The sequence below is a fragment of the Lepidochelys kempii genome, chromosome 2 (assembly GCF_965140285.1).
Source record: "Lepidochelys kempii isolate rLepKem1 chromosome 2, rLepKem1.hap1, whole genome shotgun sequence".
Classification (NCBI taxonomy): Eukaryota; Metazoa; Chordata; order Testudines; family Cheloniidae; genus Lepidochelys; species Lepidochelys kempii.
In genome coordinates this window covers 172,002,286-172,017,224 of record NC_136381.1, presented here as the reverse complement: position 1 = coordinate 172,017,224, position 14,939 = coordinate 172,002,286, and the positions used below count along the sequence as shown (strand labels likewise).

The following is a 14,939-nucleotide window of genomic DNA, read 5'->3' as shown; positions in this document are numbered from 1 at the left end:
ACTGTTGGCAGGACTAAAGAGAATGACATGGTCGAATCACTCCTATTTATGTCCCTGTGCCCATGTCTGCTCAGGCGCTCCTGACCGACCTCACCGAGGCGGCCAAGAGCACCTAGGAAATGATGACAATGGTTATCAGGCCTATTGCACCATCTGCTGCCAGAAGGCAATGAGCTGCTACTGTGTAGCAATGCAGTACCACGTCTGCCAGCACCCAGGAGACGTATGGTGACGGTGAGCAGAGCGGGCTCCATGCTTGCCATGGTATGGCGTCTGCACAGGTTACCCAGGAAAAAAAGGCGCGAAATGATTTTCTGCCATTGCTTTCAGAGAGGGAGAGAGGGATGGGGGGCCTGATGGCATGTACCCAGAACCACCCACAACAATGTTTTTTGCCCCACTAGGCAATGGGATCTCAACCCAGAATTCCAATGGGCGGCGGAGACTGCGGGAACTGTGGGATAGCTACCCACAGTGCAACGCTCCGCAAGTCAACGCTAGCCTCGGTACTGTGAAAGCACTCCGCTGAGTTAATGCACTTAGAGTATTTTGTGTGGGGACACACACAATCGACTATATAAAAACAATTTCTAAAAAGACTTCTATAAATTCGACCTAATTTCGTAGTGTAGACATACCCTTAGCCTCAGCAATCTTTCTTTGATAACTGAAGGTGGTGAAAGAAGTAGGATAGGAACTACAGTGCTTTTGCTGTTTTAAAGTGCTTAGAAAGCAATGCAGTGCTGTGAGAAAATGTAACGCTACCATCTTGGCTGAGACACTTGGGACTGAACAAGGAACCTCCAGAGGTAAAAAGATGAGCTGTTATAACCTGAGCTAAAGAACCATATCTCCAGCTGTCACTGTAAGAAACACCTATCATCTATGCCGTGGTATGGTGTAACACACACCAGTGGTCACACAAATGTACTTTTCATTCTCAGTGAAGATATTCCTTTTTGTAATTAAGTTCAGCCCCATCTTAGCTGAAGTCAGTCTGTTTACCTGACTCTAAGCTATATGCATTCTGTTACAGATGGATCCATGATCAAAGTCCCAACAACTGCAGACTCCAATACCCATGCCATTCTCATTTAGTAATGTTCCTATCTGACAGAGCATCTAAGACTATAATACAGGGTTGTTTTTCTTAATTGAAAAAGCACCTGGACTTGGTGGTAAAACATCCTTAGTGACAGGCCCAGATTGTTAACATTTGCTGTTGTTATAGCAAATGTTAACTGAAATAATTTGTAGGTGAAAGAGAGATGAAAAATCCAAACTAGTGGCAACCTTAAAGAAGCTCCTGGTTAAGTAGCAGTAAAGAGTTTTTCCACAGAGGAAAGCAGGACTGCAGGTTCTCTGAAATCATAGACAATGCATCTCTCTGGAGCACGGTGGCAAGTTCTTCCTAGCACTGACAGGAGCCCATTCCTGAAATGTAACTCAATAATAAAGAGAAAGCAAAGGTTTTCTCCCCTTCCTGTGATGTAAACTGTGTCCAAATAATAGTTCTCCTTTTTCTGGCTGCAGAAGGAAAAAGGCACAAGTGTGAAAGTCTTCCACTTCCTGATCTACAGATCAGATCCAAATAGAAATCCTCTTTTCTGCGGTGTAAGTAGGACAACACAGTCTCTTCTCAGGACTGTGACTTCTGACTTTCCTCCAACAACTGGCCAGCCCTTTCCTTGGGCTTCTTTCATACAAATAAACTGGGTCCTGTTACACAAGTCCTACCTGCGTCCACTTGCCAATCGCATAGGGCTCTCTCTGTCTGATTCCATGCCCCTGCAGAACTGTTGGCCTTGGCTCTTACTGGGTAGCCCCAGCCAAACTGCCTTCTAGGCTTCCTGGGACCTTGACAGCTAGTAAACCCCTCTCTTCAGTCAGAGACTTGTCTAATGCTCTGAAGGCCTTGGCATTTCAAACTCCTGAGATTCTGCAGGGTGGAAGTGCTCTCATACATAATAGCCTATTTACAGATCACAGTCCTAAACAGTACCAGCCCAAAGGTGTTTTAGAACTAGCCAAAAGTGTAAGCCCAGGTTAACTATTTCCTTTTCTGCATGGCTATGTGCTTATAACACCAGTGCCAACTAATGCTAGCCAATCCCTCTAAGCCAGTCCCAGGAAGAGAAGAGTCTTCTACCCCACCCTAGATCTGCTTCTACCCAGTCTTTTATTGGTGACAATTTATTTTAAAGTTCTTTGTAGATGAGATGTGCAAACATTCCTGGTATTAAAAATATTATTTTATAGCTACAGCAAAACAGTTAGTTTAATGTGTTAAAGCTTGCCAAATGCTTTTCTAATCTATACTCTGACCCAAAACAAATCTGTGTGGTCAATCACTCCATTTTGTCTTCACTAATAAGGCTTAGAAATACTATACGATTGTAAATGCAACAGGATAGTTCCCTCGATGCTGGGCTCCTAAAAATGATGCAATATATGGTAATGTGGCTCAGCTGGCTACCTCTAGCCCAGAAAGACATACATGAGTTCAGATCCCACACCAGGATTTAGGCTCACATTCAGTGATGTTACTGCACTTAGTTATTATTTATTACTTTTTGTATTTAATTATTCCAACGATTCTACACAAGTGGGTGGGGAAGGGAGTGCATTGCACTATTTAGAGTTGTTGTATTTCCAGATGTGGCTTTACTGTCCATCTCTAGCAGCAGCTGGAAACTGCAGCTCTCATGGTACTTTTCCAAGACACGAATCCAAGTGTCATGGACAAAATTCTTCCTCTCAGTAAAAAAAAGTTTCTAATTCTTTGGGTTTTGTGAATTAATATGAGCATAGTCACTGCTGTCTTTGTCTGCCAGTCACTGTAGTTCTAATCTATTCCTTAATAAAATAGTTTGACATATCTAGAGTTTTAAAGGCTTGACATATAAAAACATTTTCTATTTTAACTGTAATATGTATTGCATTATAAATAAACTAAGAAGGATTTTTTTTGGATACAGCATAGGACTTTTAGCCAGAACACCTGGATTCTATTCCTGGTTCTAGCACAGACTTTTTATGTGACCTGAGGCAATTCATAATGCTCTAAATTCAGTTGTAGTGTAAGTGGTTCCCAATTCCCATTGACTTCAATGGGAACTACAACATGTTACACCAGATCTGAATTTGGTCCTAAATTTCTTTGTGCCCATTTTCCTCATTTACAAAATGGAATAAATAACAACCTGAAGTGGTTGTATGCGATGTTAAATTCATCAATGTCTGTAAAGTCCTCTGAGGTGCTTGAGTAGAAGGGGTGATACCTTGTAAGTGCAAAGAGTTGTGCAGAAAATAATTCCCCATTCATGTTCCTACTATCTTCAATGTCTTGGGATTTAAAGTACTATCTGACTTGTTCTAGGTGCACGTCAAAAAGTGATCGTCTGCAATGAATCGCTCATGTTAGAAAAGTTGCCCAGATGTGGAAAATCCTTTGAAGAGATGATGAAGAAAGTGGACTCTAAAAAATGGTGCAACCTAACGGAATTTATCACGTAAGTTTCATGCTTTTGTCTTTATTATTTATCACTTAAGGGTGTCAACCTTTCAAAAAGTCAATTTCATCAAGTGTCAGGAACATCTCTATAACTACCAAGGATGTGGTGATTCCCCACTAGAATCAATTTGGACACCAGTTTGTTTATCTTGTTGGATTCAAACTCACAAATCTGGGGCCAAATCCTGCAAAATTTGATGGGAGTATGGAGGCAAAACTTGTACTGAAGTCAAAAGAAAATATTAATGACACTTTGAAGTTAATTGGAGTTCTGCCTGAGTAAAAACTGCTGGATTTGGCTCTTTTTTATTGCAGCAACAAAGAAGTATGAAGAGTGGCCACATAAACTGGCAGCTCCATTACCATTCTCATCTGCTTCAATCCACCTCACACCACTCCTTCTGGTTATCTGAGATTTATATTCAGCACTTAATGGATACATTATCTAGTACCTGCTGAAAGTAGATGTACCACATCTTTAATATTTATAAATGACTTATGTTCCAGATAAAGTTTCTAACACTGAAACCCATGTACTTGATTCTTTATTGCATAGGGCTAAACTGTGGCTACCCTGCCCCAGGAGCAGCCTAGGAAACTGACTGACTGGACACAGATATACAATCTACCTTATAGTTTCTCCCTGTTCATGGGGTGTGTGTGTGTATGGAAACATAGCCCTCACCAGCTATGTGGTGAGGGTTGTGAGTGTGCGAAGATGGCTTAAAGCAACACAAAGGTAAAATGAGGCACAGTGTCTCACTTGAAGAGCACCTACTCTAAAATATATTAATAGAGGTTAATCAATAGGCTGCTTGTTGTTGATATTCATTTAACATACGTCAACTGTCTCACTGTATCTATAGTGAATCCAGAGTTCAACACATTTAAGGCAAATGTTCTCTAAATCCATAGTTTTCTCATTAAGTTACTAATGCAAGGTGTATTTTCAAATACAGCTACTCCATTCTCTTTATTGACAGCAATATTTCATGCTGTCATTTGTTTGTGTAGCCTCTGCCCCAAGGTGGGGCTCAAGCCTTCTTCCTGGTGCCTGCTGCTGGGTGTGGCTTCTCCCCTGTTGGGTCCTGGGTTTGTTTTCCTATGCCTGGTGTCTCCACCCAGTGTGACCTGTCACTGTGCCTGAGACACAGGGGGTGATGTCCTTTGGAAGGAGGTGTGTTTGTGTAATGTTGAACATGGTCCAGTTTTGGGCCCCACACTACAAGAAGGATGTGGAAAAATTGGAAAGAGTCCAGCGGAGGGCAACAAAAATGATTAGGGGTCTGGAACACATGACTTATGAGGAGAGGCTGAGGGAACTGGGATTGTTTAGTTTGCGGAAGAGAAGAATGAGGGGGGGATTTGATAGCTGCTTTCAACTACATGAAAGGGGGTTCCAAAGAGGATGGCTCTAGGCTGTTCTCAGTGGTAGCAGATGACAGAACAAGGAGTGATGATCTCAAGTTGCAGTTGGGAAGGTTTAGGCTGTATATTAGGAAAAACTTTTTCACTAGGAGGGTGGTGAAACACTGGAATGCATTACCTAGGGAGGTGGTTGAATCTCCTTCCTTAGAAGTTTTTAAGGTCAGTCTTGACAAAGCCCTGGCTGGGATGATTTAGTTGGGGATTGATCCTGCTTTGAGCAGGGGGTTGGACTAGATGACCTCCTGAGGTCCCTTCCAACCCTGATATTCTATGATTCTATGGTTTTCAGAAGGGCTGGCTATCCACAAAGCCAGTTGAAATGGATGGGAGCTGTCGGGGTTCAGCACCTCTGAAAATCAGATTCAGGTGAACTAGTTCCAGCAAAGTAAGAATTAAACAGGAATGAACATTTTCCCCCAGGTCTGAGACCAGTTTAAATTTCCCCATACTCTGGCTTTCTGGCCACTTATGGCAGCATATTCTTTTCTCAAATGGTCTCTGATTCACTCCCCCGCCCTATGACAAGTCATCTGTGGGGCTTGGAGAGACCAGCATGGTTCTTTCCCCTGCCTCTCTGGTTACCAGTAGATAAGCTATCTGATGAAATGCAGCTTCTCTTCTGTGCCCTACTGCAGCAGCTTGCCAAGTGACACTTTGGGGCTTCCCGGGTATTTGTATCCTGACCCACACTGAAACCTCAAAGCGAGTTAAAATGTCACGTGATCTGGCAGCCAGGGGCGGCTCTACCAATTTTGCCACCCCAAGCAGTTGCCGCTGAATCGCCGCCGCGGGACATGGATTGCCGCCCCATTCCCAGTGCCGCCCTAAGCACCTGCTTGGAAAGCTGGTGCCTGAAGCTGGCCCTGCTGGCAGCATATTAATCACCTAGATACCATCTTCTGTTAGTCCTTGCCTTTGCACGCACAGGGTCATTCTAAAGATCACTTTTTAAAATACATACATTCCTTCAACTCTTAGGGCATGGGTGAAATCACTGGGGGAGGGGGACGGGAGGGGTAAGAGGGAACATGCCTCTCCCACTCAACTTCTTATGCTTTTGTTTATGTCCCAGAAGCATGTAAAATTAATGCATTCCACTGCTGGCTCCAACCAGTTTTTTCTAATGTAGTTGCTCTCCTGTCCTAAGACCAAATCCATATAGTTGGACTGGGCACTGGGGACATGTGTGGGAAGTGGATGGAGCAGGAGGAGGAATCGACTTGCTCCAGCTGTGGAATGACTGCAAAAGGGCTCCATGGAGCCTACTCCCATCTAGTACCTGGAGTAGCCTGTACAGCCCTATGTGATCCCTTTTCAGCAGCAAGAGGAATCAACAAAGCAGCAGAGCTTCTGGCGCCCACTCCTCCCCTCTATGTATGTCCTACCCACACATTCTCCTAGGGTGAAGTAGGGCATCACTCTAAACTGGGCTATATGGTATGCAAGGGGGATGCACACCCCCTGTACCATTCACTTAGTCCAGAACTGCCTCCTCCTTTCCCCTCAGTGCATCAGAATCTCTCACTGGTTTTGCTATTGTGGGACCTTGGTAGTGATGGAGGCGAGGGCTGGGTTTCTCATTTAATGAAGAAACTTGTTTCTCTAACCCCAGAGGCCCATACGTGTTGTATTTGGAGGGCTGCATTTGATACATGTTAGCAGTGTGACCAGCATTGCCAACTGGATGTCCAATTATCCCTAAACTATGTTGACACTTGAAAATGATGGATCTGTATAGCTTTCTTCTCTAGGACTAGGCAGTAGACATGCTTGCATGGAGGAGCTGAGAGCCTGGTGAGTTTTGATGACTTGTTGTTTGACTTCCCTACGCTCTCTCCACCCCCTTCCAACCCTCAGCTTTTTATACTATGAGTATAAAACTAAATGCTGTGTGCCCGGGCTAAAAATAAGCTTTCATTCTGTGACAACTGCACAGTTGGATGGCTGCACTATATTTTCTGCTCATCTGAAAGATTTAAAAATAGGAAAAAGGAAAAGAAAAATAAAGGAATAAGCATTCCACTGAGTTGGCATTTATTCTGAAAAATGTTGAGGATGTGAAACTCTTTAAGTGCTCTTTTGCCTGAGGAAGCCAAACCTGTGGAAGCTGTGAAATAGCAAGTCTTTTCAGTGGAGAGGCAGAGGGCAATAAGTTGCTTGTAAGGCAATAGAAGAAACTGTGATTTTAATTTAGTTGTCCTTCCCCCATTAAATAGGCAGGAAGAAAAGTATCTTAAATACACAGAGGAATCCTTGTCTCCTTCCAAGGCAAGTTCGGGAGAATGTACCTTTATGGTGTAACCTTGGGTATGTCCTTGAGATTCAGATTCTGTCATATGGACAAGTGTTGAAAAGATATGATACTGGGCAGTCTGACACACTGGAGATCTTGGTCTTTTCTTGTTCCCATCACTATAATGGGAAGTTAGCTTAGTTTGCCGCTATCACAGTATGGGTATCATTGTTATGGATTAGTGTGTTTTGCAACTTTGAGCATAAAACTTCAAGTTCTGGAGGTTAAGCATTGCCATTAATATAGCTAATGCACTTTTGCAAGGAAGTATCTGTTTTGATTTATATCTTAATTGCACAATTTCTAATTAAGGTCTCTTCTGAACTGAGATATTGCAGAGATGTTTAGCACTTTGCAGTAATACCCATTTTATCATAAGGGTATACTGGCATACTACAAAAAGCAACAAATTAAGGGTGAATTCATGCACTTGACGGATCTATTTCCTTCTCTAACATTTTCCTCTCTGTACATGGGTAGCAATCTCATTGACACCCCCATGGGAGAAATGTACGTATGCAAAAAACATAGTGTTGGAATCAAGATTCTGACATATTTTTGTAAAAAGGAATTTAAAATAAGCTGTGGAGCAATAATTTAACATTTTAACTCAGACAGGTCATTTTTTCATCTTTAAAGAGACACTGTCATTCTGCCCCTCCCCCCAAGGGTATGATCTGCATTATAACTATGTTATGATCCGCTGGGGAAAATAAACTACTTTGAATCAGATTCTGATAACCTCATGTTGACTAATATCTTAAATTAATGGGACTACTTGCAGAACTAAACACTATTCAACATGAGTAAAGGGATCAGAATCTGGCACTGTTTATGTAAGATCAACAGGCGTCCTTTGCTGACTTTGCTAGAGCTGTTAAAATATTTCTGAGAGAGATTTTAGAAGGCACCAGGGAGACTCAGGCTTCCAATTCTCATTAACTTTCAGTAGGCAGTGGGTGTTTAATTGCCATAGAAAACCTCTTCTCCTATCACATCATATATCTTTCCAATATCAGATCAATTATGTTTGTGTACAAAGATTAATTTTGTCTGACAAGCCACCCTTGCTGAACAGCTATATTCATTTTATGTGAATATACAACACAGTGGGAGAAAAGTATCAATCTTTTCCAATGTAAAATGATACAATATGCAGGGAGGAATTATACTGTAAAAAAACTTTCTAAGAAAGAATTTCAAATATGAGCAACAGAAAGACAAAGGGGAAAAACTCTTTAAAAACGTATTGGATGGATAAAATATTTATTGGCAATTTCTGGTGAAGACTGCATGCTCTCCTTAAAGCAAATTCAGTGTCAGCTTTAGCAATTTAACCTGTAGTCAGAGGAATTACACGATCTTTTGACCTCACTTCATAGGGTATGAAAAAAACACCATGAGCTATAAATTAAATGTTGTCCCCTCTCTAGCTCATCAGACAGAAAAGCCTTGGATAATGAGAAAGTTATGATAGTCAATTTTTTATTTGGAGTGAAGATACATAGGATAAACTTGTGAAGAAATGTCATTTTTGGTGATGGTCTCTTTTAGCTCAAATGTTTTGCTGCTAAGCCTGCAATATATAGTGAAGCCTGATTTCAGATCTCCTCTCTAATGGTAAAAATGAGTCATGGCACAGCAATCAATGGCATGAAACTAATGTAAATCGAATGTCAGAGGAGACTCTTTTTTTGTAGGCATGTTGAAAAGGGTAGAGCAATTGCTGTATTGCACATTCCATAACAACAAACCTTTGCTGGTAAGAATGGCCCTGAGCTTGCAAAATTTGGATCCCTATCAAAAGTTTGAGGGTGTTTGTATCTGGGGTTCTGATTGTGGCCCACCTTTGTTGGCTTGTGAAGTAATTTTGTGTCTTCATGGTACATAGTTATGCACAGTGTTGTGACAAGGTGACATAGCAATTATTACATTTACTGTTTGTCCAAAATGTCTCAAAGCAGATTAGAGTGGCTTTAATTTGCTTTATCTTAATTATGATCCTAAGTCTTCTGTTAACCTCTAATATTTGGCTGCTTCACTTACAGTAAGCTTTACTTTTAACCTCCAATCTGACTTTGTCTTAGAAAGAAAGAAAAATATTATTGTCAACTGGCTTTAAATATACAACTTGATTGACAGATGCTTCGAAGACTGAGACAGATTTGACCAAAAATAGCAGAATGGTTTTATCATAAAAAACACACCTTGACAAGTTTAATAATCAGTTTGTTTTCCTATGTATCCTTGTAGATATGGTAACTGTCACTTATATAACCTTTTAACTCCTAGCAGATAACCAGCTAGTCTGAACTCTTCTGTTGATCTCCTTTGAAACTGAGCAATAACAACTGTATAGCATTGCAATACATAGAGTAACAGTTTAACACAAAGCTGGGGTTTGTAGCACCATCTACTGATTGAAGTATTAGCCGTACTAATCATCACAACTTGCACTGCTAGAAAAAATCTCTTCACTGATGGATTGTGTTATGGTGACCACAAGTCCCTTAGAACACTCAATGCTCAATGCTCCTAACCTAAAATAGAACTAGATATTCAATTTGTGGAGGGCATTTGACATATTATGAATATGATATTTATATTGTATTTTTCCTATTTAGATTTTGTACTAATTTATATTTGATGTACAAAATCAATTGTAAATGTACATGTGATGAGTCTGTAAATATGTATATGCATATACATCTGTGTATGTACACATAAATTTTTCTGGTGGTAGGAATGTATTCTACATATTCTAGAATACCCATTGGTATTAACAGGGTAATATTTGACTTAAAATATATTTGTATTTAGAGACATTTAGACTACATTAGATAATATAGGTGGGGGGAGGGCAAGATGGAACTGAAGCCATCAGGGATCTGAGCATGTCCACCTGGGCTTGTTTTAAGTCTGTTAATTATTTTTGTTTTCTGTTATAAATATACTTTGGAAGACACATGATATTTAACTATAGATATTTTTATATAGCTGACACTCTTAGAGTCTCAATTGAAGGCATAAATTCATTAAAAACTAACCAGTACCTATATATATATATAAATATAGACCATATTCTAGAGATGTGGTTTTACAGCATCAACAGGGAAATATGTATCTTTAGTATAAGGTTATATATCTTAATATAATTTTTAAAACTTTGCCATGAATTATCAAAGCCCTGGTCTACACTACGAGTTTAGGGTCGAATTTAGCGGCGTTAGGTCAATTTAACCCTGCACCCACACGATCAAGCCTGTTTTGTTGACTTAAAGGGCTCTTAAAATCGATTTCTGTACTCCTCCACAGCGAGGGGGTTAGTGCTAAATTCTACCTCGCTGGGTCGAATTTGGGGTAGTGTGGATGCAATTTGACGGGATTGGCCTCTGGGAGCTATCCCAGAGTGCTCCATTGTGACCGCTCTGGACAGCATTCTCAACTCAGATGCACTGGCCAGGTAGACAGGAAAAGCGCTGGGAACTTCTGAATTTCATTTCCTGTTTGGCCAGCGTGGCGAGCTGATCAGCATAGGTGAACATGGAGTCCCAGAATCGCAAAAGAGCTCCAGCATGGACTGAACGGGAGGTACTGGATCTGATTGCTGTATGGGGAGAAGAATCCATGCAGGCAGAACTCTGTTCCAAAAGACGAAATGCCAATATATTTGCCAAAATCTCCAAGGGCATGATGGACAGAGGCTACAACAGGGACACACAGCAGTGCCGTGTGAAAGTTAAGGAGCTGAGGCAAACCTACCAAAATACAAAGGATGCAAACGGTCGCTCTGGGTCGGAGCCCCAGACATGCTGCTTCTTTGATGAGCTGAATGCAATTCTAGCGGGGGGCACTACTACTACCCCATCCCTGTCCGTGGACACCTGCAAGCGGCGAGTCTCACGCAACAGGGATGAGGATTTTGTGGATGAGGAAGATGATGATGAGGAGGAGGTTAAGGATAGTGCACAGCAGGCAAGTGGAGAATCCCTTCTTCCTGACAGCCAGGAACTTTCATCACTCTGGAGCCAATACCCTCCCAACCCTCCCAAGGCGGGCTCCCAGACCATGAAGCTGGAGAAGGCACCTTTGGTGAGTGTACCTTTGTAAATATAACACAGGGTTTAAAAGCAAGTGTGTTAAATGATTAATTTGCCCTGAAGACTTGGGAGGCATTTGCGGCCAGTATAGCTACTGGAAAAGACTGTTAACGTTTCTGGGGATGGAGCGGAAATCCTCCAGGGACATCTCCATGAAGCTCTCCTGGAGGTACTCTAAAAGTCTTTGCCACGCGGTGCAGGGAGGCCCGTTCATGCTGAGCTGTTCGCGTTTGGCTGAGGGGGATCTTCCCTGATACTAACCAGGCGGTGGCGGTGGGGGAAGCACATGTGCTATGTAATGTGAATCGCTTGATTCAGCACGAAATAGTCTTCCCTTTGTTCTCTAAAATGTATCTTTTAAAATACTACTCTCCCTTTTTTCCTCCCACAGCTGCAAACGTTTCTACACTCCCCCATCATCTTCATCCCAGAGGCTAGCGCAGATTAGAAGGCAAAAAAAGGGCACTCACAATGACATGTTCTCAGAGCTCATGCAGTACTCCCGCACTGAAAGAGCTCAGCAGAATGCATGGAGGCAAACAATGGCAGAGTCCAGGAAAGCGTTAAATGAATGCAATGAGAGGAGGGAGGAGCACGCTGAGAGGAGGCAGGATGCAATGCTGAGCCGAATGGGGGAGAAAACTGACTTGCTCAGGTGTCTGGTGTAGCTGCAGAAAAGGCAGGAGGAGCACAGACTGCTGATGCAGCCCCTGTATAACTGCCTGCCCTCCTTCCCAAGTTCCATATCCTCCTCACCCAGACACCCAAGAATGCAGGATTGGGAGGCTACAGGCACCCAGCCACTCCACCCCAGAGGATTGCCCAAGCAACAGAAGGCTGGCATTCAATAAGTTTTGAAATGTAGTGTGGCCTTGTCCTTCCCTCCTCCCCTCATCCACCACCCCACCCAATGCTTCCCTCCACACCCACCCCTCCTGGGCTACCTTGCGAGTTTCCCCCCTATTTGTGTGATGAATTAATAAAGAATGAATGATTTTGAAACAATAATGACTTTATTGCCTCTGAAAGCGGTGATTGAAGGTGGGAGGTCAGTTGGCTTACAGGGAAGTAGAATCAACCAAGGGGGCAGGTTTTCATCAAGGAGAAACAAACAGAACTTTCACACCGTAGCCTGGCCAGTCATGAAACTGGTTTCAAAGCTTCTCTGATGCGGAGCACGCCCTTCTGTGCTCTTCTAACCACGCTGGGTAACCAGCAGCCAGGCGATTTGCCTCAACCTCCCTCCCCGCCATAAACATCTCCCCCTTACTCTCACAGATATTGTGGAGCACACAGCAAGCAGTAATAACAATGGGAATATTGGTTTCACTGAGGTCTAACTGAGTCAGTAAATTGTGCCAGTGCACTTTAAAACGTCCAAATGCACATTCTACCACCATTCTGCACTTGCTCAGCCTATAGTTAAACTGCTCCTTACTACTGTCTAGGGTGCCTGTGTATGGCTTCATGAACCAGGGCATTAAGGGATAGGCTGGGTCCCCAAGGGTAACTATAGATATTTCAACATCCCCAATGGTAATTTTCTGATCTGGGAAGTAAGTTCCCTCCTGCAGCTGTTCAAACAGACCAGATCTCCTGAAGATGCGAGCGTCATGCACCTTTCCTGGCCATCCCACGTTGATGTTGGTGAAATGTCCCTTGTGATCCACTAGTGCTTGCAGCACCATTGAAAAGTACCCCTTGTGGTTTATGTACTGGCTGCCAAGGTGGTCTGGTCCCAAGATAGGGACATGTGTTCCGTCTATCACCCCACCGCAGCTAGGGAACCCCATTGCAGCAAAGCCATCCACTATGACCTGCACATTTCCCAGAGTCGCTACCCTTGATAGCAGCAGCTCAGTGATTGTGTTGGCTACTTGGATCACAGCAGCCCCCACAGTAGATTTACCCACTCCAAATTGATTCCCGACTGACTGGCAGCTGTCTGGCATTGCAAGCTTTCAGAGAGCTATTGCCAGTTGCTCCTCAACTGTGAGGACTCTTCTCATCTTGGTATTCTTGCACTTCAGGGCAGGGGAAAGCAAGTCAAAGTTCTATGAAAGTGCTCTTACGCATGCAAAAGTTTCGCAGCCACTGGGAATTGTCCCAGACCTGCAACACTATGCGGTTCCACCAGTCTGTGCTTGTTTCCCGGACCCAGAATCGGCATTCCACAGCATGAACCTACCCCATTAGCACCATGATGTCCAAATTGCCAGGGCCCGTGTTTTGAGAGAAGTCTGTGTCCATGTCCTCATCACTATCATGATTGCGCTGTTGTCGCCTCCTCGCCTGCTTTTGCAGGTTCTGCACATACTACAGGATAATGCGTGAGGTGTTTACAATGCTCACAACAGCAGTGGTGAGCTGAGCGGGCTCCATGTTTGCCGTGGTATGGTGTCTGCAGGACAGCAGGAGAGGAGAGTTGCAGTGGAAATGGTGGATGACGACAGTTAGCTGTCAGCAGTTAGCTGACAGCAGTATGGCGTCTGCATGAAAAAAAGGCGCAAAACGATTGTCTGCTGTTGCTTTCACAGAGGGAGGGGCGACTGATGATATGTACCCAAAACCACCTGTGAGAATGTTTTTGTCCCATCAGGCATTGGGAGCTCAACCCAGAATTCCAATGGGCAGCGGGGACTGCAGGAACTGTGAGATAGGTACCCACAGTGCAACGCTCCGGATGTCGATGCTAGCCATGGTACTGTGGACTCACTCTGCTGACTTAATGTGCTTAGTGGGGACACACACAATCGACTGTATAAAGTCGCTTCCTAAAAATCGACTTCTATAAATTCGACCTAATGTCGTAGTGTAGACATACCCTAAGAGTATGCTCCTGGAATGTGAGGGGACTTAACCTTCCAAAAGAATTAAAATCCTGAGATACCTCAATTAAAAAAATTATCTAGTAGCTTTATTGCAGAAAACTGATCTAGGAGAAATAGATACCCACAGAATCTAGAAGAGGTGTGTAGGTGTTGAGTATCATTTATCATTAAATTCTAAGAGCAGAGGCATATCCATATCAATTCATAAAATCATAACTTTTCAATGTATACAGTTTTGGTCTGAAGCTGAAGGAAGCTATGTTCTTCTTGAAGATGGTTTCAACTTAAAAAAGTTAATTTGAGGAAGCATTAACAATCCAAGTGGAGGTAATACTAAATTTTTCAAAGACACTACAGACATTCTTTCTAACAAAAAAGACATTCCTGTAATAATGGGAGGCAACTGGAATACTACACTAGAAAGACATCTGGACTATCCAATTATATGAGACCCACCTCTCAAAGCACAATAGGCCAATCATCACTATTAATGAATAAACTTGATTTAAAAAGTATCTGGAGACTGAGACACCCCAAGGAGCATGACTATACATATTTCTCTGCAGTACATTCATCTTAATCCAGAATTGACTTTTTTCTTGTGTCTGCAAAACTGATTCCAGCATGCCTAGAAGCAGCTATTGATAATATATTAATTTCAGATCATGCTCCAATTGTACTTATCATCAATGCTGGTTACATATCATTAAAATGTTCTTGGTGAAAGCTGTTACAAAATGATGCAAAGTTTTGTTCCATAGTTCATTCGGTCA

The 14,939-nt window shown here is 42.6% G+C and overlaps 1 protein-coding gene across 5 annotated transcripts in view; it reads left to right on the top strand.

Annotated features, from left to right (window-relative positions):
• RAMP3 (receptor activity modifying protein 3) overlaps window positions 1-14,939 on the top strand; it is a 101,630-nt gene that overhangs the window by 37,389 nt on the left and 49,302 nt on the right. Inside the window, exons 1-4 of one of the 5 annotated variants that reach the window (XM_073332763.1) lie at window positions 3,425-3,512; window positions 4,071-4,253; window positions 10,751-11,327; window positions 11,727-12,343. In XM_073332763.1, coding sequence (XP_073188864.1) covers window positions 10,779-11,327; window positions 11,727-11,783 — 606 coding nt within the window. In that variant the 5' untranslated portion in view covers window positions 3,425-3,512; window positions 4,071-4,253; window positions 10,751-10,778 and the 3' untranslated portion in view covers window positions 11,784-12,343. Of the gene's footprint in view, window positions 1-3,379; window positions 3,513-3,829; window positions 4,019-4,070; window positions 4,254-10,750; window positions 11,328-11,726; window positions 12,344-14,939 lie in introns of those variants that run through there. The other 4 variants (XR_012157425.2, XM_073332764.1, XM_073332766.2 and 1 more) reach the window with 4 other exon arrangements.